This window comes from Ahaetulla prasina, chromosome 7 (genome assembly GCF_028640845.1).
Source record: "Ahaetulla prasina isolate Xishuangbanna chromosome 7, ASM2864084v1, whole genome shotgun sequence".
NCBI lineage: Eukaryota > Metazoa > Chordata > Lepidosauria > Squamata > Colubridae > Ahaetulla > Ahaetulla prasina.
The window spans coordinates 22,621,032-22,645,618 of NC_080545.1; the positions used below are offsets into that span (position 1 = coordinate 22,621,032).

Consider the following 24,587-nt stretch of genomic DNA (forward strand, 5'->3'; position numbering starts at 1 on the left):
CTTTAGTAGGGTGTGGTGTGTGTATGTATGAGAAAGACTGTCCATCAATATTAGGAGATTGATTATGTGTGCTGCCCTTAGTTATTAGGACAGAATATTAACATTTGCATCAGTCACTCTATGAATCAACCAATCAATTTGGGACAACTAGGGATGTGGATAGTTTGCTGTTTTTTACATTTTGGAGATGCACTGTGATACTGCATCCGCAATAAATTATACACAATTTTATTCTAAATTTACTCTCTTACTTTAGTCAACAATATAGGCAGGAAATCTTGGTGGACAAAATAGTCTATGCCAGTGGTGGCAAACCTTTTATACACCGAGGTATGCGCTTCGTGCACCATGCGTGCGTGTGCTATCCGCACTAGCGCGTGGTTCCTCCCCATGCGCTGTGCATGCAAGCACACCATCTGTGCAGGCGCACAGCTTTTGTATGCATCCCCATGCGCTGTGTACACAATTGCACATCTGCGCATGCACACAGATTTTGTGTGGCTCCGTGTGCTGCGTGTGCAGTCGCACCATCTGTGCATGTGCGTGGTTTTTGTGCGTGAAATGAATGCACATGAACGCCATTTCTGCATGTGTGTGCTGGGTGCAAATACTCATGCGCATATGCAAACGCATGTGCATGCACAGGAGAGCTCCAAATCCCCTGAATTGTGTGCATGTGCACCGGTGGCCCGAACATCAGCTGGGTGCACGCGCATACGCAGCTGCAGGTGAGTTGGGCGACAGCTTGCCTTTGAAGATGGCTCTGCGTGCCACCTCGGGCACATGTGCCATAGGTTCGCCATCATGGGACTATGCCATCTGGTGGACAACAAGAGAAACAACTCCTGCAGAATATCAACAGGGAGTCATTTCTACTTGTGAACAGTTGCGGGCCTTCGCACTGATGATTATTTTATTAGGAAAGGCAGTTTTCTTGAAATGTGGAGTGCCCATGACACGGATGACTGAAATTTATGTGGAAGTCATGAAAAATTTAAGAAATCCAAGATACCAGAGCTGAAGACATTCAAACTGCCTTGAATGCAGCACTCAGAATTTTTTTTTTAACATTCGTGGTTAAATGTTGATTTTTAAGACGAGGAATTATTGACTATCTGGGCAGGAATTAAATTTGTTTCATTAGTCTATATTAAATTGAGTCAAATATAATTTGTCTTTACCTTTTTCAGTTCAGTACCGTGGCATTTACAACTTGGTTAAATGAAAACCTTTATGACTGAAATATGTAAGAAAATATAAGCCTTCAATGTTTAATTTTATTTATTTGCTCATGAGCATTCTAAAAAAAATTGATCCAATTGTTTTACAGTAACAGCATTTTTTCCCCTTCCATTCAATCATGTCCAATTCTCAGAGATGACCTGGACAAGTCCCTGCAGTTGTTTTGGCAATTTTTTTCCAGAAGTGGTTTTGCACTGCTTTCTTTCCAGGGCTAAAAGTTTCTCACTCAGGGTCACCCAGATGGCTTTATGCCCAAGGCTGAACTAGAATTTAGTCTCTTGGTTTTTAGCCTGATGCCCCACTACTATATCAAACTGGCTCTAGTAACAGCATGCATTTAGTCAATTAATCTTTTAAGAGAGTAATATTTTAATCTAGCAGACTGAACGTTTCTATCAAACTGGAACATCAGTTTATTTTTTTTAAAAAAATCAAAATTAAGTGCACCGGCCAATTAGAGCCCACATTTCAAAATAATATTGTAATGCAATGTTACCACTTGATTAATAAGTCAATGTTGCTATTGTTTAACATGAGCCTGAGAATATACGTTACTTTCATTCAGCTTGCTTAGGACTCCCGCAGAATAGGTGTGTGTGTCTGCGCTCACAACTTTTTTTTCTGTTGTATCCTCATGCCATCACTTCATTTGATCTCCAACAATTGCTAGAATTGTCCCAATTATACACAGGTTTTAATTTAGATAACAATCTGATGGTCCATTAACTATTCTGTTACTTGTGGTGCAACCAAGCAAAATCTAAGCAGTGAGATCAGCTAGCTCAAACCAGTTCGGGCATATCCTCACTCCTCAACTTGTAGCACTGCTTTCAGGACTATTCTGCTTTGACAGACAGCTCAGAGACCTGAATCGAATCGAACAGATGCTAACCGACAGTGGCAATACATTGAGATTAGCTCCATAGTGAAACAAGAGCTCTCTTCTGGTTCGTACCATTATTCCCACACTTGTTAGATTCTGATGATTGCATTTGAAAATAATTTTAGAGTAATTCTTAAGTAGAACATAAAATAACAGGGTTAGAAGGGAACTTGGAGGTCTTCTAATCCAACTCTCTAGGAAAGCCTATTCTATTCCAGACAAAATGGCTGTTCAATCTCTTCAGTGATGGAGTACTGTACTACTCTCTGTTTCTGGAGACAAGTCTTTCTCCTGATCAATTAATCTCAGTGAGGACCTTTCTCCTTAGTTCTATGTTAGATCTCTCCCATTCCTTCTTGTCTTGTTCCCAAATGCTTTGGAGAACAGGTCAACCTCCTCTTCTCTGTGACAAAGAAGTATTGGAAGACTGCTATCATGTCGCCTCTAGTTAAACCTGTTTTTATTTGTCTAGAAACACCTAGTTCCTGCAACTGGTCATCGTAGTGCTAAACCTGTGCCAATAAGAAGCTAGACTATCAACTCACTGAATGTACCTGTACCCCCCAAAATAGCAAGTGTTCACCCATCTGTCAAATCACCTTATCCTTCAAAACAATCCTGCATTAAAAATGAGTATTAGATTTCACACACACACACACACAATTGAAGGGAAACCAACCTGACAATATTCAGTAAACCATAATCGTAACACATCAGTTCATTATCTAAACTATTTTATATGATCAATTCATCAGTTCCGATATGCACAAACTCACAGTTGCAGTGCTAGAACAGATTTGGATGATGTACAGGTAGCTACGGAGGAAAAAAGAATGTTTCCAGCACATGAGAAAAGTGCACTCAGTTCTACTTCAAATTCTCATTAAAATGTCAGAAAAGACAATTCCTTTTTTGCGTTCATTCTGTAATGGGTTAAAGGGGAAAATCTTTTTTTTTTAAACTTACCTTGAACAAAATCCTAGCATCTTAAAAAAAATCATTCTTTTGCCAAGGGGTTTAGGTATTCTAAGTGACATTCAGTGGAAATAATTAAACAGGTTTTCAAGTATTTATGAAAGATATGTCTAATGTCTGGATATGTGCAAAAGCAAAAGAATTTTGGACAAAAATACATACATGGTTAGAAATTATGTTAAAACAGCATATAGATTATAAACCAGAAATATATTTGTTAGGCATAGTACCAGAAAAGTATGATAAAGGGAATATGTACTTAATATTACATGTTTTGAAAGCAGCAGGAATTGTATTTGCACAGCACTGGAAAAATGAAGAAACACCTACAGAAAATGTAATTAAAAAATACTAGACTGTGCAGAAATGGATAGACTGACATTAAAGATAAAAGAAAAAGAAGTTTCAGGATATTTTCAAATATGGGACTTGTTTTGGATAATGCTTGGATAGTCGAGGTAGAAATTGAGAACTGGAAAAGTACTATTATGTAAGCAAATTGATCCAGACGATACGCAGTTCACAAAGCACTTTTGTGAAGAGAAAATGTATAAATAAACTGTTAAAAAAAGATATGTCTAAATTGATGTACACTCATCCTTACTAGATAAACTTATACTAATATGGGTTTATTTAGTATGACTAATAAAAATCTTAGCAAGAATGAAGTAGGAGTTGTATATAAATAAACTCAAAATGTGCATTAGTCAAAAAACAAACAAACATAAAATATAATTTTCTAGCCTAGTTAAATCCTGCATTTAGCAGGATCTAATCTGGGTCATTCACTGGGACCAGTGGTTTAGTCTTTTGAGCTTTTGGACTTGTGCTAGAGCCCATCTTCTGCACCTTTTATAAGCTATTTCTTAATATTTCTACTCATTTATAGCTGAAGTTTTGAATTCTTGTTATCAGAGGAAACTTCAAATACTTCCAAGAGTTCTTCTAGCAATTACATTCACTTGAGTATTAGATTACATGTACATACAAAACTCGGGTTGCAGCAACTGTATGTTTGAAGTATTATGAAATATTGCCTAGAGCTCATGAATGAATACATTCTTTATCCAGATCCTTATGCTAAAATGAACTCTTAAGAAAAAAGCTGGAGGAATTTCCATCATGAGGACTAGGATTCAATGGAAATTCAACAATCCTGGATATTTGGAAGACATTTTAAGGGGCCAAATGCATGACAAAAGTATCATTTGAGAAAGGAATTTTATTTCAAGCTCTAAGGGGAGGGGGTATTACAAACCATAGGGAATAAAAACATTAGAAACTATTCCAAAATTGGTTGTAGCTTTAAAATAAAGATTCAAGCAAGTTTTACAACGAAGAATACCCAATGAAACGGTTTTAAAAGATTTTAAAAGTATTGGCTTTACCATTTTTGCTAACCCATTATTTAAAAAAAAAAGCTGGGCATAAATATTCCGTGCATTCGTATGCATTATTTGGTGTTGCATATTATATACCTTGGTACAGTATTTAAATTATCAACGAAGAGTTCAACGCAGTGCACTTATAAATAACGTAGTCATTATAAATCACATTGAAAACATACTTGCTATTTTCATTGTTACAAATTCAGTATCCCAGTGAACATAGAAAGAAAGTAGCTACAACAATCAATAGTTGACTTTATTTTTTAATATAAAAGATATTAATGGAAACCCACCCTACCACTTCCTTCCCTAAATGTAATGCTTTACCTCTTTGAAATAAAAATAAAGTACTAATTCTATATACATCACATGTACCATACAAAAATGTATCCAAATTTTCTATTGCTACCAAAGTGTTCTAAAATTAAAAGTTACATAAATCCCCTCACTGAAGCAAAGATTACAAGTTACAAAAAAAGTCAAATTACACACAACCCATCAAGTTATTTTATACAACCATTTTCAAGACAACTTTTTCTCTCAAAGCAAATTGTCTTATGTGCCTGTATAAAAATGTATATCAATATACTTTTCTTATTTATTTCTCTTTATAAAGCAAAGTAATACATTTTCTACAATAAATATAACACAGGGAGGCACATAAAATTCAGGGGAGATAGATGAGATATGGGTTTGTGAGAAATAATACACTTAACAAGCTTTAAGCCAGTGTTGTGTAATCACAACAAATGTCTAAAATGGTATCTTGGGCAACAATGGAGTGTTTTTAGAGATATTTTTCAACCGATGTATATAGCATAATTTTATTTCCATTATATTTCTCACAAAGTACCCTCCAAAATAATGTAATTCCTTATTTAAAATATTTATTTGTTGTCATAAATTTACAGTTTAGGTATGTGGTACTTTGTGCAAAGAGTAATGATTTTTGCAAAGTCAAACATTCAGAGGCCTTGTTAAAAACTATGGATCACAAAAAAGTTACATAAGCAGCACCGCATCATAATATATGATCTACTAAACCAATCTGATGTTATTTCCTTAAAAAGTTCCTTAGCACCTAATGCTGGATAGTGGTGCCTATGTATTTCTTTTTATGTGAAAAGAAATGGAAGCGACAGTCTATCTTTTTCCCAAACAAAAGAAAGAAAATTTTAAAAAGCTACATCTAAAATCAGAATAAGTTAGAGCTGACTATACATATATATACATTTTATAAACACTATGAACAAGATATATTTTAATGGAAATGCTTGAAACAGCAACATAATGATAAAACTTTAAATCAATATGGCAATGGTGATTTAGAGAAGCTGCTCAACCAGTTTAGTCTGCAGAATTCTGCCACTGGATCAATGATTACTGAGCTGTATCTTCAATACATTCTTGTAGACAAAGAGGTTAATTTGTAGTTCTCTACACAAGGTTGTTTTATATCTTGGTGACAACCTATGTTAGTCAATATCACTGAAGTCACTGACTGGCTCTCCATGAACTCTACTTAAATGGTTCATAGCACGATCAAAAGCAACTCTTACAGCTTTACGAATACTTGAGTTTCGACCTTCCATCATTTTTAATTTATCTATTGTTTCGTCAATCCCAAGTGGAATCATTTTGGATTTTGGAAGCCATTGCCTGTAAACAAATTGAAGAAAAAGATTTTGGAATAAAAAATAATTAAATACTGAATGCTTCCCCAATAATTCTTTTTTAAAATGTCTATCTTATTTTAACTAATGGTGTGTACCTTTGGGAGCTGGTGAAGCACTTAGTCTTTGCTACAGTGCCAAATGTGATGGGTCCAAGACAAGAGCAAGGTTTAATTTAAACTTGGTTTCATTTTAATCTTGAAAAAAAAATCTGACAATCCAGTCAAATTAGATTATGCTTTAGTGACAACTTTTAGAAGAAATATGGGAATCATACTTCATGTTATTTATGGATTATTTATTGGTTTAACAAATTTATATGATTCCCCTATCCCACTGAAAGTGTCTTTGGGCACTATTAAAACAATATCGCAATATCACAACTGTTGAAAACTTAAAAAATAAAAAAAATAAAAAGAACATCGAAACATAAAATAATCATCCAACAGGCTTCCTATGGGATCCTCAAGACTGCTGGAAAAAACACATTTTCAAAAACTTCAGAAACACAAACGGGGATAGGGCTAACTTCACATTGGGAGGGAGAAGGGTCACATTCTAGACAGCAGGAGCTAAAGTGAAGTGAAGTGAAACAAATATCAGACAGAGGTGATCAATTACATATGTCTGAACTTGTCTGGAGGGAGAGGAAAGTAATCTTACACACAAGCACAGAGACACAAACACACATTTCTTTTTCTCTGTACTTTTGCTTGTATTAGTTTGTAAACTTGTACAGGTAGTCCTCGACTTACAAACACAACTGAGCCCTAGATTTCTGTTGCTAAGCAAAAGTTACTGAGTTTTGCCCCATTTTTACGACCTTTCTTGCCACAGTTGTTAAATAAATCACTGCAGTTGTTAAGGTAGTGACATGGTTGTTAAGTCAATCTGGTCTCCCCATTGACTCTGTTTGTCAAAAGATTGCAAAAGAGGATCACATGACCTCAGGACACTACAACCATCATAAATATAAACCAGTTGCCAAGCATTTGGGTTTTGATCACATGACCATGGGGATACTGCAATGGTTGTGTGAAAAATGGTCATAAATCACTTTTTTCAATAACTTATGCTGTTGTTGTAGAGTGACTTATGCTGCTGTTGTAACTTCAAATGGCCACTAAACAAATGATTATAAGTCAAGGACGACCTTACAAGCTTTACACTTTAATACGAATTATTATATAAAAAGAAAAGTTAAAATGAAATATCTCAATTTTATAATATTCCTTCAGCTGTCCTTTGCTTTGTAGATCTGTGAAAGTCTTAAAGGCAAGGACTGGTCACAAAACTACTTTTTCATCCAAGTCATAACTGCAGATGGTTGCTAAAGGCAGCAGTCCTTACATAGACCTATACTTAAACACCACTGTTTACTTTCACAACATCCTGCTCCTCTAATACAAAATTTGGAGGAATCATTTCCTATCAAAGAATATTTCCATTAAATATCTATTTGTCTTACAAAGAAAAAAATATATTTTAAGGTGAGAAAAGAATTACTTACCAACTTCTTTTATTATCAAAAAATAAAACCAAAAAAAGTTTTTCATCTGATTTGGTCTGCATTTGTTCACCAATTTTCAATACATCAAGGGGTGGCACTGGTATTGTAACACCATTGTGATGACCAGCAACACGAGGCATTTTAGGATCAATTATCTATAAAATGGAGAGGCAAACAATACTAAATAACTAGCGATATTTTAAAGCTTCTTCAAAAATATTTAAATATTATTACTATGAATTTATGAATAAGTGAAATCTAGAACTAAGTATACCAACATATCTCTCCTGAGATATTCTAACTCAGAACCTAATTTCCACACTAATGCCTCCATTCCCTCCTCATCATAGCTCTTCCTCAAGCACTTCCAAATGCTTCAAGAGATCTGATTGAAATCTGCTTTTCTAAAGGGATTGTCTGGCAGAGATTTACATACTGGATGTAAATTAATTCTGTACAGACTTAATATTCAGCCCAGTAGACATAAACCTAAATACATTACAGGTGTGTGGGGTTTGGGATTCAAAGACAAAAATGTGCTGCTATCTGGAACTTTCCAGCTGTGACATTTACAGGGTGTTAATAACTGCCCTCTTCTGGGAAAATATATTAATAGAGTTGTAGAAAGTGCTACATGTATTTTGCCTTTGAACCTGAAGTTCTTTACAACCCTAAAATTCAATTTATTGAAGTTCTTAAAAAATGGCATGTGAACAAATTATCATATAACCAATTGCATTACTTTCCAGACTGTTGCTTTCACATTTAGTAACAAGATGTGAAATGCAGATGTATGTGAATGTATATATACACATCCATATTTAAAGAGTTTTGTTTAGCTATGCAATATATTATCAATAGATTCAGAAAGTTTTTTTAAAAAAACTTATGTTTGTCTGTAACTAAGCAATCAGATACAAACTTGTTATTTCATTAAGCACTTGTACTTGTGTCTATGAGTGCAAGTTGGCTTATTTTTTATGATATACAAAATACATATTTTTAAAAATTTGTATAACTGAATCTACATGGCAGATAAAGCTACATCCTGACAAATTCAAAAAACAAGTTATTTATCACATTAGGAATTTAAAAATTACATACTAAATTTTAGATATGAGTAACAGGATACTTGTTTTTATCCCTAATGAAAGTTGATTTCTATAGACTGATCTTTACTCTATAAATTGGGTTTTCTCAAAAGGTTTTGTTGATGGGAATGTTAACTTACCAGTGCTGGATAGGAAGGATAGCCACTACATTTGGCCCACACAACTTTTAGAGGTTCAAGGACAGAATTGGAAGCATCCGTTGAAATCCACATGTTATTGTGTCCAACTTCTAAAATGGAGAAAGTTATTTTAGAAAATAATTCATTGTGATCTCTATGGTTAAGCTGAAGGAAAGACAAATTGAGGATGCTTTGAGAATAAAAGGATGAAGAAACTAAGAAGCAACTTTAAGCAACATCTTTTCTTGTCCTATATGAACTAAGATCTGGTGGAGTAGAGGTTAAAGTGCAGTACTGCTGGCAAACACTGCCCACCGCCTAGAGTTTGATTCTGATGGGGCTCAAGATTGACTAAGTCTCCCATTCTTTCGAGGTTAATAAAATGAGGACCCAGATTGCTGGGACCAATATGCAAATAATGCTTCTACATTGTAAACTGCCCTGAGAGTGCTATAAAGGTGAAATATAAGCCTAAATGCTATTATTATTGCTGTCTAGCATGATTAAAAACCACTTTAATCATTTTAGGAGTTGCCTTAAACCAAATCTCTGTAAATAGTCCTTAGCTTATGACAATTGGGACAGGAATTAAGTCTGCCGAGTGAAAGCAGTTGTTAAGTGAGTTATCAAATGACTGGACCCTACTTTTACAACCATTTTACCTGATCATTAAGTGAATCGCTGCAGTGGTGGAGTGAATTTGAGCCATCTGGCTTCTCTCATTGACTTTACATGCCAAAAGCCAGCTGAGAAGGGCACAAATCAGGATTGTATGACTGAAAGATGCTGCTGCTGCTGTAAATGCAAACAGGTTGCCAAAATGCCTGAACTGTGATGTGACCATAGTGCAATGGTGAGTGATTGGCCAATTCACAGATAAAAGAAAATTTGGAATTGGAACATTAAAAAGTGTCCTGGAGCTTTAATGAGTGGCTAATTGGCATTTGGGAAATTCTATAGTGGGAAAAGAACAAAGAGGAGGTTAAAATACTAAAGCCCAAGAAAGTTTTCATATCTACAATTGGATTTGGAGAAATTAAAAATAACAAAAGAGAGTACTGCAACATTTGTTGGAAAATAGAAGAGGAAGTACAACTGTGACCTTGACTACTAAAAGATAATTTGGAAACTGTGAGAACTTTTAAGGAGTATTTTTCTTTCTACATTGCTTGGTTTCGATTTTCAACATCTGTGGAAGATAACAAATCTTTAATTTGGAGAGGACTGGATAAATATTTGAATTGGACATTATTTGAAAATAGAGACTATTTTGATTTTAAGTTTTAATTAAATGTGACATAATTCAAAAGTTTTAACAACTTCTCAAATTGGCAATATGGAGACTTAGATGTGTGAGGAATTAATTGAGATGTTTAAAAATATGCGTGAATCACTAAAGGGTAATAAAAAGTCAGAAATTCTGTTGGAATACACAGAACAGGAAATAGGGGAGAAGGTGGTAAAAGAGAGCATAAATGAAGAGCAAGAAAATAATATTGAAGGAAAAGGAATTGAATGCAAAAAGCAGCTAGATGATTTCACTGGGGTTTACAGTGGCAAAAAAAAAGAGTGGATAGGGGCCAACATCCCCCAAAAAAGAATCAATCAAAGGGTAAAGAGGGAAATAGTGGAAAGAGATTAGGAGAAAGCTTGGGGAGAACTACTCAAATAATATATCTAAAGTGAGAAAAAGGATCCAGAAGAAAAGATATAATAAATAAAAAAGAAAAAGAAGAATTAAGAGAACGGGATAAAAGGAGAAAATTATCAAGAAGTGGAATTTTATAGTGACCAAGAGAAAATAAATGGTTAAAGAAGGGAAGATTAGTGGAAAGGAGGAAGGGAAATAAGGTACATATTAGTAGATTTAAGGGAACTGCATTAATATTAATTGTGGATGGTCAATTAAATTAAAGAGTTTTAATGTAAGATTTGAATTGATAATGTATATTGCTTATAGTAAAACAGAATAGCAGATATTTGTGAAATGGCAATTTGATTTAATTTTAAAAACAAATTAAATTAAGAGACAAAGTTGAAATGTTAAAAAGTGGGATGGGGATTTTGAGAAATATATACTGTAATGGAGAAATAAGCTAATTAATTGATGTTATTGCAGGAGATTAGGAATTAAGGGCGGATAGTGATACTGTTTATGTATTAAGAAGAAATTAAGATAAGATAAAGAAATATGGAAAAAGAGTATTATGGCTGAAATTGGAAATATGTAAAATGGACTTGAAAAAAGAATAATACGGCAGAAGCTGAAATAACAAGATATGGTGAAAAATGATTAATTCGTGATAAAGAATTATAAAAAAGAGATGAATATGGAAAAAATGGGAAGATTGGAATAGATTATAAAGATTAATATATATAAGATGTATAAGATGTGACCCGGTCAACATTCTGTTCATAAAATATGTATGATGAAAGAAAAATTCTAATAAAACTTGTTTGCAAAAAAAAAAAAAAAAGGCTTAATTTCTAGCTCCTTTCATCTTGATTTATGAAAGGAAAAACTCTTATTTGCCCCCTCTGCCTATGTGGATTGATGGGGCCATTTATAGGCAACATAGTAACAAGGCCCCAAAGTAGATAGAGCTTTATGGCTAATAATCCAAAGAGGATTTTGAAAGCCAACAGTAACCATTGCAAATCTCACAAAATTGCTGTTACTCTGCTGTAATGGTTATGAACCAATTGTATTCTGGACCAGATGAAATTTCTGAATTCTCTTTAAGAGAATATCTCTATGTAAAGCATATTACAGTAATTCAAGCACAAAATGGGAAAGCACGAGTTATTACTGCCAAAGTATCCAGAAAATACCACAACTGGGACACCTGTTAAAGCTGGGCTAAAGTCTTTCGGGCCATAGGCTCCACCTGAAGCATCCCACAATGAAATAACTAAGAGCTTAACATCACCTCCTTTATCAATATCAACCAAAAATGTCCACTTAGGATGAAGCAACACAGTACCAACTTCCTTGTAGGTGATTGCAAAGGATACCATGGTCAAATGCCACTGAAAGAACATGCAGAACATAGAACGGCATATTAAACCAATGATACTTTCATTCCATGTCTAGGCCTGAACCGAGAGAGAAAAGAATTCAAATAATCTACCATGTTTTTCGCTCCATAAAACACACCTAGGTTTAGAGGAGGAAAACAAGAAAAAAAATATTCTGAACTGGAGCCAGAGAGGACCACAGGTAGGTGTCCTGTTATGTTCCAGCTCTGCCTATTGACTCCTGCACAGCAGAAAAGAGGTAGAAGAGGCGTAAAAGGATCCTGCTGCTGCGGCCCAGCTGCTATTCACCATATTCGCTCCATAAGACACAGACATTTCCACCCACTTTTTTTGGGGGGTGGGGTGGGGGAGTGTGTCTTATGGAGTGAAAAGTACAGTACTTCATTCAAGGCCCTTAGTAATTATCACACAGCTATATTCTCAATAGCACCAAAATCCTAAGGAAAACAAACAAATGATAAGTGGTCAATAGTCATGTAAAATAATTGGTCCAATCTCTTAAAACATGGACATGCCATTTTTAAAGCCACCTGGAAACCCTTGAATTCTAGTCCTGCCTTAGGCGTGAAAGGCAACAGGTGACTTCGGGACAGTCATTCTCTCTCAGACTAACTCACAGATTTGGGGAATATAGGGGGAGGAAGGAATATTATTTATGTTTGCATTATTTATAAAAATAATTTTTTAAAAAAATCTACCCCAAAAAAGAGGAGCAGCGCTACCTCTACCTGACACAACACTACCTGACTGACATATATGATTGTAAATCTAGATCTTTGTACTTGTACTACTACTACTACTACTACTACTATCCAAATCTTTGTCCTACTACTACAAAATGTCTGAGCAGAAAGGGAAAAATATCATCAAATGATGATCTAATCTTAAATTCTTTTCAGGGATACTATTCCCCTCTAACAGCGGGCACCACAGACTAGGTCTTTATAAGAGCTCCCTGACCTTTTTTGGCTTATGCCAAATCTTTGTTATCTCTTATTTGAATAAAACAAATAGGATTTATAATATATGCCAAATAAGTGACAAACAGCCGTGAAGAAACTGAGCAAAATGTGGTAGTATTAGCAAAACTTTCTCACAACAGATCTTAAAGGAAGGAAATGACATTTATGAAAACTATTGAGTGTGTTTACAAAAAGATAAGTTGAAAATAATTTTGTTATATTTAAGATTTAAGAGAGCTTATGACCATAATTGAACCCAGAATTAAAGTCATAAGTCACACCATTTGTTTAGTGCAGTGGAGTCAAACTCACAGCATCACAGCGGTGTCACGTGACATATCAGAACTCTTTTCCCTTTCACTAAACCGGGCGTGGGTGTGGGCAGCGTGTGACGCATCTGGCCCATCGGCCAGGAACTTGACAGCCCTGGTTTGGTGGATCATCACCTGACTGCACTCTATTTTACAACCTTTTTTTTTTGCAGCAGTCATTAAGTGAACATAGTGCTCATTAAGCCATTGTCTGCAATGGCCGTTTTTTGCTGGAGACCAAAAGTACCGTATTTTTCAGTGTATAAGACGCACCTTTTTATTCCCAAAAAGAGGGCGAAAATCTGGGTGCGTCTTATACACCGAATGTAGCCCCACCCACCTGCCGCCCCCCACACTTCGGAGGTTGTCAGCCTCTGTGCATTGCACAGCTGCGCGTCCTCATGAAAACAGTGTTGCACCTGCTGCGGCATTTCAAAGGGCCGCACTACAGCTGATCAGCGCTGAAGGCAGCTAGTAGACCAGTGTCTCTATTTTTTAAAGAGGGTAGACCTGTGTGCTCCCAAAAAAAGGCAATTAGTAGACCGGTGCCTCTATTTTTAAAGACGGTAGACCGGGTGCTCCCCCAAAAAAAGGCAATTAATAGACCAGTTCCTCTATTTTTAAAGAAGGTAGACCGGTGCGCTCCCAAAAAAGGCAAGTAGACCGATATGGCTCTGCTAGACTGAAGCAAGCCTGGTAGACAGGTATGTTTCCTGATTAGAAAAAAGAAATTTTTGGTCAAAAAACTCACAGTGACTCTGAAAGAATCAAACAGAAATGGGCTGGAATCCAGATCTGCTAGATATGTTTCTCTCAGGCTGACTGAGTCGAAACTGGGCCCAACAGGAAGGAAGAAGGGGCGTGGTCAAAAAACTATGACTCAGTCTCTAGGCAGATCCGGCTGTAGCAACCCGTGTCTGACCAATGCTTCAGCCTCACTGGAGAATTGGTGGCTTGCTGGGCGCTGCGCAGGAGGTGTAAGGCAAGGCACTGCCACCCGAAAACTGTTGCCGCGATCTCTGCTGCCTGGAACCGCCCAAAAACGCGATGCTCTTTTTTTGCCTCTGCACACCCCATTTCTGGAACTGGGGAGGCAGCGGAGATATCCAGGTGGAGATCGCGGCAACAGTGTTTTCGGGTGGCAGCGCCTTGCCTTTTTCTCCCTGCGCAGTACCTGCTTTGCCAAGCAAGTCTCGACCTCCGCGCTTCCCCAGGCCGCTCCCGTTATCAAAATCCGAATGGAAGTGAGGACGCCGCTGATCCTGATGCTGGTAGGCAGAGGCAGAATTTTTTTTTTCTTGTTTTCCTCCCCCAAAATTAAGGTGCATCTTATACTCCAGTGCGTCTTATATACCGAAAAATACGGTAAATACCGATTTCCAACAAAACATCACAGACTGTGGTCACATGACTGGCAATGCTCAAAAGGCTATAAATACAGGCTGACTGCCAAGTGCCCAACTATGCTCATGTAACCTGGGGATGGCCATGGTGACACTGAATGGTTACAAAGAGACTAGCATAAATCAAGGACTACATGTATGGTTATCAGTCAAAAGGAACCATAAGTGAGGTTAAGAAAACACATGCAAATTGAAAAGACTTTTACACACCATGACATTAAGTGGTATTTATATAAAAAAAGGACAGCTATCCATTTCAGTGTGTACAGATGCCCAGGTCTGGAGAGGCAAGGCCTTTTAGATTACTAAGCAAACTAGAAGCTATAGAGATAGATAAATACTTATAAATATATACACACATATATATGAAAATATGTCAATTACCAGCTGCAATTCTTGCTGCTTTTGCGAAGTTTCCATTTTCAATGCATGATATCAACTCACTTCTGTCTTCTAAGGTGTGCCTTCGTATTAGCGCTGGTTTACCTTTTCCACATTTTGGCAGGCTAAAACTACACATATTTTAAAATGCATTAGAAATCACCAAAATATTATTTTCTTCAGAGATCCAAAAATTATCCTAATAGGCCTATGTCCATGCTACTATCTGGTAGCTCAAGTTGTAAGGGCAAACAGTAACTGTTTCAATTCTAATTCAGAAATTCAAAGTAATACAGAGCACTTTTTAAAGATGTTTAAATTTCAAACTATGCCTACAGTCCCTGATAAGAAAAGCTAGCTAGCATAGCAAAAAAGTTGCTTGCTTTGAGAACTAAAAATTGAGCTTTATATTAAAATCCATCTCAGGCAAAATTGCAAAGCTCTCTTTCCTTTCTGCTTGTTAGTATATAAATTCATGCAACATTAAGAGGTATTTAATTTTCTAAATTTAACTTTTAACTAAATTTAACTTTTGAATCTGTGTGTGTGTGTGTGTGTGTGTGTGTGTGTGTGTGTGTGTGTGTGTGTAATTTTACCTTGAATTACACAACAGACTGTTGCTTGAAGATATGCTAGACTCTGATGCACAACGGCGACGAGGTTCAACTTTTCTTCCTGGAGTGTCAGCTATTTCTGACTCTTTATTGCCATCTCCAAAACCATTTGAAAGGCCTGGCAGGTTAACAAAGAAAAAAAAAATACATCTAATTTGGAAGAATGCTAAAGTTTCATACTAATTTCAATATACATTAACGTGCATGTTTTACTGTCTCTATTAACAGCGCTGTAGTGTTTGAAAAGAAAGGATAAAATGTTAATTAAAAAAAAAAACTTTAGAAGATCTGTAGGCACCAGTGAAAAAAGGACATCCAGTCAAAGGAAATAATAATCGCAAGTCATGTCGAAGAGTACCGCTCTTGAAATTGAAGTCACATCAGAGGAAGCAACACACAACTAAAACCCTTAATTCAATTACCACTTTAGAAAACATGTAATCACAAACTGTAAACATGTGGGTAATATTCAGTATAAACTACCAAAGCTGCAAAAGAAAGTATAATTATTCTTCCCCATGGCCAGAAGAAAATGAAGTCATTGTCCTCCACTTCTCATCTCATGTTTGGATGAAAAACAGTCAGCAGTGTTTATTTCCATAAATTTAAAATCATCACCATCATCATCTTCATCATCATCAAGCATTATTATTGTATACACATATTGTATACAACACCACTCACTGAATTCAAACATCTGTAACTTAAACTGATTTGACCATTTTAAATTTGAGAGAAGAGGCTGGCAAATCTAATATAGTAAGAAAATATTTGCAGGGTTATTGTAGATATGCTGATAAGTTGAGCAAGTACTAAAAAGAATGATGGAATTTTTATGACTAATAATCAAGGCATCAAAGTATGCATCATAAATGAAATATTTCCAATATTTCATTGTTAAACAACTATTTTAAGAGGATGTTACCATGTGATACTCATACAACAAAATAATCCAAGAGTATATGATCTTGCTGAATAAAGTTCAGATTTCCACCGTCTCCTATAATTTCCATATAATATATGCACTCCAAAAGAAATACATGAACTTATATATGAAGAAGAAGCAATACAAGAATATTTATCTACTATTAGAAAGATATTACAGTTTGGCTCGGTATGTAATACAGATTAAAGCATGACAGCAGGCAGCAGTTACTGTCCTCTCTATATTAAAAGTAGACATTTTCTCAAAGCAAAATAAACATGTTTTGCTTGTTGCCTAAAAGCAACAGAAGTATTAATTATCATACATTTCATAGCTGTATCTATACCTATACCCACTCTCTATACAATGGCATAAAGGTAAAGTTGTTTCCATTATCAATAATAGTTACCATGTGCATGCATTTTAGTAAATATACTACAGAAACAACAATTATATTCCTAAATCATCATGCAAATGGGAAAAATAATTCCTATTGTTATAATTACTTCTTAATGCAAAACACAGTACACAACTCTGACCACAAAACAAATACACACATAGAGAGAAGATGGAACTGTGGAAAGACTGTATCCTTCTCAGAAGCCTAGAAAGAATATCTAGCAAATAAAACATTGTGTTTTAAAGCATTTTACCTATTTAGCCAATTTGATAAATGAATCTAAACCCATAAAAATATTTTATTCCCTATGTCTATATGGTATAGTTTATAATATGTATTATTTTACATAACTGCTGAGTTTCAAAATAAATGCAAAATATAAAATATACCAATTGCTAGGAACAGATATAGTCTATCTATAGTTCCATTCATATTTTGGATTAGCTGACAAACTATTTAAGAGATTAATTTAAAATAATGAAGAGGAAAATAATCTAGAGAATGTATACTGCTGACATTTCAAACAATTTTGGAAAATTTCAAGGACTGCCCACCAGGAAACTGATCGACTTTCACATCTAAATTCAACTTCTGCCTATCAGATGTTCTTTCACATCTACCTAAAATATGTCCCAATCCATAAATCTTTGATTCAAGGGCTTACTTAACTCCTCATGATTTTTGCATGTGTTGGTGTGTATATATATTTCCACACTTCATTCTTTGGTATAGCTAGATAAAACAACATTTGTAACAGCAAAATCAGCTTTTAATTTGATTTTAAGAAAAAATAGTCTATAACATTTAACTGAAATTATTATTATTCACTATTAAAAATACCCATAAAGTCTACTTTCCTTCTAAAGAATAAGGTTTTTACCAATGCAATATCATCCCACAGGAAACTAATTAAAGATTTCTCTTTATATTACTACTGTTCCACATAGTAACTATATTAGCATTCAGGCATATAATATTTAAGGGACAATGTATGCAAGTGCATTTGAAATCAGGAGGTTGAAATAAGTAATTGTAACAGCAATTATAGGTAATTTCCTTATTACAGCATAATTGTATTTAACAAATTGTTTTATTGACATTCAACACACACACACACAGACACGGAATTTTTTTTTTTTTACTTGACCTAACTAAATTGTACTGAAGATGAGAACAGGATGAAGAAGGTTTAACAAAGCTAACAAAGCCTTTTGAAATGTATATAACTAAACCAACTTGTGGTTACCAGAGTAGTGTTCTCTACTGATCCCTCTCTTGAAACATGAAAAAAGCAAAATAATTTTTTTAAAAAATGCAAGCAAAGCCACACAAGCAAGCATAATTAATATAGGAAACATAAAGGTAAAATTATTAACATTTGTAAAGTCCAACATGAGATGTTGAATTTAGGAAAATTATGCCCATCTACTTTAAATAGCACAAAGCTACTTGACTTGTTTTCTGGGTAGCTAAAGCACACAGGATTAAGTTAGCTCATGTAGACATTAGCTAAGTTATAAAACGTGAGAAATTTCTACAATTAATTGTTTACAGATTTGTAGAGTTTGTGTAAAAATGTGTATGTATGCATAAAACCATGCTTTATTTTCTTTAAAAAAACAAACTATTAGTGTCTTTATTACATGCTGTGTGGATATTCATACCTTATGCAGCGACTAAAGTGTAAAACTGTTATATTATTGGTGAAGTCTAAACCTGGGCCAATGGAAGATTGAATTAGTTTGCAGAGGAATGATAATGGAAAGGAACATTCTTAACCAATCAACCCACAAGAAAAATATCTAAGATAAGAATTCTGGGGATTGGTAAACCTGCAGCCAATTTATGTCACATAGATTGCAACATACAATTTTATAACTTACGGAGATGGGAAAATATACTGAATGAAGAGCATAGGTTCATATATATCAAACAGTTCCTCCAACAGTGTTCAAGATATTGATTTTGTTATAAGGATGTGGCTGATGTCTCCAACATGATCCAAAATAATTACTTGAAATATAATTGTCTTTCTGCGTTCCAAAATGATCATTACATTGAATTCCAGTCCGTGTTCAGGATAATAGAAAATAATTAGGATCCAAATAGATAAATAGTCAGCATATTAGTTAATATGAGAACCTGGAAGACAGTGAAAAAGCCATTTAGTCTCACTGAAAGGAAAAGAGCTTGATATAAATAAGCCCTCCTCCCAGCAGTTTTCAGAGCAAGATTAGCAAAAACTATGCAAATTTATCTATGTATTTTACTAGTTTTTTATTATATGTTTAACCTATCTACAGAGAAGAGTTCTGTGAGTAAAGGATAAAGCTATTAAAAGAATATAAAAATAGTAAAAACAGATACAACAGACTGAAACAGTCTCTTTTGAATCTGCTGCTCATTATTGAAATTAGCATCAGGAGAAAATGTTAAAAGTATTTTAATAAAAATCATGGGCTGATTTTGGAGGAGGGCAGATTTCTTTTTCCAAAACAAAATGCAAATGATACACTTGTGCACTTATTTCTATATTTAATAGTCAATACTAGTAATTTGCCTTATGCCACAACAGTAGAGAAAAAAATGTTAGTGATGAAAACCTAAGAAACTATCCTGAGCATATATGGTGTATGGTAACACATTTAAGATTACTAGAAGCTACTAATTCATTCAACATATATAAAGGAAAAATACATTTGTCTTGAATTTAGCTAAAATTACTTAATTTACCTCTAAATTTCTATTTAAAACATATAGTATTTAAAAATGTTCAAGGAAAGCAGATAAACCATAGAATGAATGTTGATAAAGAACTTCCTAAGAATGTAAATAATAGAAATTGAACCTATTAAGCAGTTTAATACTAGATAAGAAATTGAATCTATAAACCTCTATGAAATTGAACCTATAAAGCAGTTTAAATATATAGGAATGTACTTTGATAATGCATGGTTTTAGGCAGGATATTTTTTTAAAAAAAATACTATGGCCTGATATTGTCAATTGTTCAAAGAGAAGGAAAGATGCCCTTTGTGTACCTTTATCATTTTTTGTATTTTTTTTTTCAAAAGAAAGGTGACATTTTCTATATTAGGCACATCATTTGCTAACACTATGTTTAGTAATAATGAGTTGACAATTGGAACACAAAGATGTAGATTTTTTAATATAAAGAAGATTGCATAAATGTTGGAAATCCAGAGATATCCTTATCATATTTTTTTTTGTTTCCAAGGAATCACTGTTATTATCCAACATAAGTATTTATTTAATAATCTTGTTTGATTAAAAAAAATGAGAATAGTTATACTAAATTTATTTTCTTTATATGAGATTAAGTAAACTGGGTATTAACCTTGAAATCCTTTTACTGGAATGCAGATCAGAAGCCCTGGACTTAATCTTTATTCATTTCTACATACCACTTAACAATTATGGGGTCACTTTAATTGAGGGGTCTTCCTGTATTCTTTTTTTTAAAAAATGTATTCAGTTTACTAAACTAGTTGAGCTAATTTATCTACACGAGAATGGGAAAGTGAAACTATCCTTCAAGCACCAGAAAAGATATCAATATTTATATTCATAGAAAACACATGAGCAGCACCCATCAGCAAAGCCTCTGTGCATCTGCACACATATGGAGGCAAGCAGGGAAAGATCTGAAGGGGAAAAAATTCTCTGGGGGACATGATAACGCTTCAAGGAGAAGGATTTTGCTTATACCAATGTGCTCTGCAAGACTGCCTTTCAAATGCTTTATATTCCGTTTGTTTTGTGAGCTTATTTAACTTCAAAGGCATAAGAATATTTTGTTGTTTAGAAGTATCGGTTTTCTACACGTGTTGTACGAAATAACTCTTTCCTTTTCAAAATGTTGAACAAAACATTGCAAGAGATGTTAGCCACAACTGTAAATATTGCTTTAGAGGGTTAGTTTGTTAATAGGAGGATTAATTTATTAGAAAGCATTGTTTATTAAAATGCCTGCCATAAAGTGTGTTGAGTCAAAAATGCTTTTTTTTACAAAAAGGCAAAACTGATCCTGAACACAAAGCAGAATGGAAGCCTAGAAATATATACGGAACACCCCCACAGAGAACACATGAACCACTCATTCAGTATTTATCCAATCATAGGAGGCCACTGCTTTATACTGAAGTGCTCCCAAACCCTCAATTGTATAAATTTGTTTGTATTATCTATCCCCAGATCATACTGTTTAGGCGTCAACTGCTGATGCACTTGTGAACACAGGGAAGCTGCAACTCACCCCATCAATCTCTCCTCCTATATGCCTTTTTGGTCCTTTGCCATCCTGCGCCCCACCCCAGCTGACTTTTGCCACTGTCTTCTTGATCCTGTTGACAAGGCATGTCCAGTCTGATGTTGGGCCATATGGCTCCGGCTTCACCGGGGGAAAAGAAAAAAAAGTAAAGCAGGTCCTCCCTGAGCCCACACGCACCAAAATGCCATGCTCCTGGGCTTATGGGACTGGCTTTGCACTGTGAAAAAATAGGGGGTGGGGGGAATAAAGGCACAAAGCAGCCTCTCCCTGAACCAGAGTGGAGCAAAAGGGTGTTTCTATGTAAAGAGCTTCTGAGTAGGGCTGAGGCTGGGTTTGCACTGAGGGGGAAAAAAAGTTGCTTCTGTACCGCTACCCTGGTTTTGCAATCCGGCCAGATACAGCCAATTTGGCCTTAAGGTACCTTGGCACTATCCAGCTCAGGGAAAAGCTGCTTTGGGTTTTTCCTTCCTAGCAGTAGCGTCGGTGTTATGAAATATATGCTGGCCGAAGTGCCTGAACTGCAATCATGGGATGGATGGGTGTGCTGTAACAGCAACGACTTTTGAGAACAGGCATAAGTTTCCTTTCTGATCATTGAAAGAATGGTCTGTGAACGAGGACTACCTGATTTATTAGTTTTAGGAGACACTTTATAAATATATCAGAAAACTGAAGTTCTGAGAAAAAATAAAATTCTCTTTCTTTTACTCCAAACCATATAGTACAAGTATACACTTCAAATATAAATTATGCCTAGAAATATTGGTAATGATAGCAATAATAATAGAACAGAAAGAATATTTGTTTCTCTACACTTAAGTGGAACATTTCTCATAATTGTCACAAAACCATAATACCAAACAACAAAACTGCTTGCTATAATATGTATTCCCAGTAACCAAATCCTTACATAAAGACACAATACATTAGAGTCGATTTAGAGCTGTATTTCAGCCTTAAATATCATTGATTCAATGGAATCAAAGCATGATTCAATCCAACATATACTGGTTTAAATCCAGTATGCTACTCTGATCACGCTTGAGGACTTCTATAGAGTACAGGTTAAAAAATAAAAGTATTAAAATCATATTATTCAAATCATAAAGCAATAAAATTCACTTAATGTACATCTTAACACAATGTTATTTCAGAGAAAGATCATCACTCCTACTTGTGAAGTAAGTATGTGGCCTGTTCCCATCAGAAACAGAATAGAACAGTTCTTTGATGGTTCAATACATGCAGGTATGAAGCATCAAATTTAAAAGCATTGTTCACCAAGTACAATTCTGCTTTTGTATTTTCAGGAAGGCAGTGAAAGTTGTGATTATTTTTTGCCTTTCTAAAATAAGAAAGCAATTTAAATAAGCAATTGCATGAAATATTAAATAAGTATTTAAAGTATTTAATAAATAAATAAATAAATAAATAAATAAGTATTTAAAGTATTTAATAAATATTAAATAAATATTAAAATTAATATTTAAATAATAAATAAGCAGTTGCATGAAATATTGTGACTCAGTATTGTGACTCAGAAGGTTGACTCAGCCTTCCATCCTTTATAAGGTAGGTAAAATGAGGACCCAGATTGTTGGGGGCAATAAAAGTTGACTTTGTATATAATATACAAATGAATGAAGACTATTGCTTAACACAATGTAAGCCGCCCTGAGTCTTCGGAGAAGGGCGGGATATAAATTCAAATAAAAAAAAATAAAATATGAAAATTATAACTATATAATGCTGTGCTGTGTGTAAGAAGCTCAAATATTTTGAAAGCTTACCTGAGCAGCTTTTTCAAAATCCTATCATATTAGGTCAAGATAATGCTCATATGCCATGAAGTTATCGCATTTTTTAAACCTCTATGGCACTTGCAAGACATTCAGTACATGGATAGCCAGACCCCCAAATTGCAGACAAACCCCAAATCTCATAACACAGCCTAGGAATACTTATGGCACCAAACATCAATTGCATTAAGTCTTTTAACAAGTGTAACAGATTAATAAAATAAAACAAAAATCCCAAAACAAAGATGAAAAATACAGCCTTTTGAGTAGCACAGGGGTGGCAAACTTGCACCCCAGGGGCCAGATGCATCACGCGCTGGCCACGCCCACATCTGGTTTAGCAAAGGGGAAAACATCACGATACATCATGTGACATCATGACGACCCAAGTTTGACATCCCTGATGCAGCATAGCCTCCAGTATCCTAGTTATATAGTAAGGTGGAAAAAACAGCTCTTTTCTCCCCACAGCTGCAGAAAGTGATTCATTCCTAAAGTAGAAATATGTTAACAGGAGTTCTAAGAAACTTGCATCATTTACCTTTACAGTTTTGAATTCAATTCAATATGATAAATCCACAATAGATCTTACATGTTTTGTTTTCTATTTCCCTTCTGTGAAAGACAGTGAAATAATTTAAGGGAACTCTATGAATGGTTTCTACCATAAAAAATAAATAAATTTAGTCATTTAGATTTGTTGGGTATTGTTCTCTTTTTTTAAAAAAAATCCTATTCATTTTATTAACTTTTGGAGAGCAACTGAAACCCTTTTTATTTCAAGAGCTTTTACCTGAATTATATTTAAACTAATACTTTCTAAGATTGACATTCTTTTTGTAATGTTACATGCTGTGTTTCAGTTTGTTATATTTTATTCTGACTTGTAACTTACTCTGAAATTATGTTATGAAATTTGTTATAAATTCTGAATATACATAAACTTTCATTTTAAATCATTACAATGCTATCATTCATGTACAACTTATGCTTGATCATTTTCAGACAATTATTCAAAGATGATTTAGAGGGTACATTCAACCTGAAAATACATACAATATAAAAGCAACAATAGATGCTGAACACTCAGCCTTTACTATTTTGGTTCACAGATCCAAATTCAAAGGTAGAATTCATAGTTTTTAAACAGGAACTTATGTAAGTTTACATCCAGAAATAAAAACAACAATCAACTATTTTATCCTACTTATTAAATAACGGACTTCTTGCATTCATTTTATATTCATTGGTAGACTCTGAATACTAAAATAACTGATTTTCATGATATAAGTCATTTGTTTTCAGGAATAAAAAGTCAAATAAATTTGCAGACAGCACATTTGTAGATTAACAGTATCTAGAAAACAGCACATTTGTTGGGGGCAATATGCTGCCTCTGTAAACCGCTAAGAGAGGGCAGTAAAAGCAGTGTGAAACGGTATATGCTATTGCTATTATATACACGTTTTTAACCAAACATTCTGACTTTAATGAGATAAAATTCTTCGTCATACATGAATTTCTATCACATTAGTGCTATGAACAGTACAGATTTAATTA

General features: G+C 34.6%; 1 protein-coding gene across 2 annotated transcripts in view; it reads right to left on the reverse strand.

Moving 5' to 3' along the window:
- Window positions 1-4,733: 4,733 nt before the first annotated feature.
- BRD1 (bromodomain containing 1) overlaps window positions 4,734-24,587 on the reverse strand; it is a 47,528-nt gene continuing 27,674 nt past the window's right edge. For both annotated transcript variants that reach the window (XM_058190243.1, XM_058190244.1), the window contains exons 9-13: window positions 15,595-15,730; window positions 15,002-15,129; window positions 8,903-9,012; window positions 7,672-7,826; window positions 4,734-6,147 (exon numbers count right to left, since the gene is read on the reverse strand). In XM_058190243.1, coding sequence (XP_058046226.1) covers window positions 5,964-6,147; window positions 7,672-7,826; window positions 8,903-9,012; window positions 15,002-15,129; window positions 15,595-15,730 — 713 coding nt within the window. In that variant the 3' untranslated portion in view covers window positions 4,734-5,963. The remainder of the gene's footprint in view (window positions 6,148-7,671; window positions 7,827-8,902; window positions 9,013-15,001; window positions 15,130-15,594; window positions 15,731-24,587) is intronic.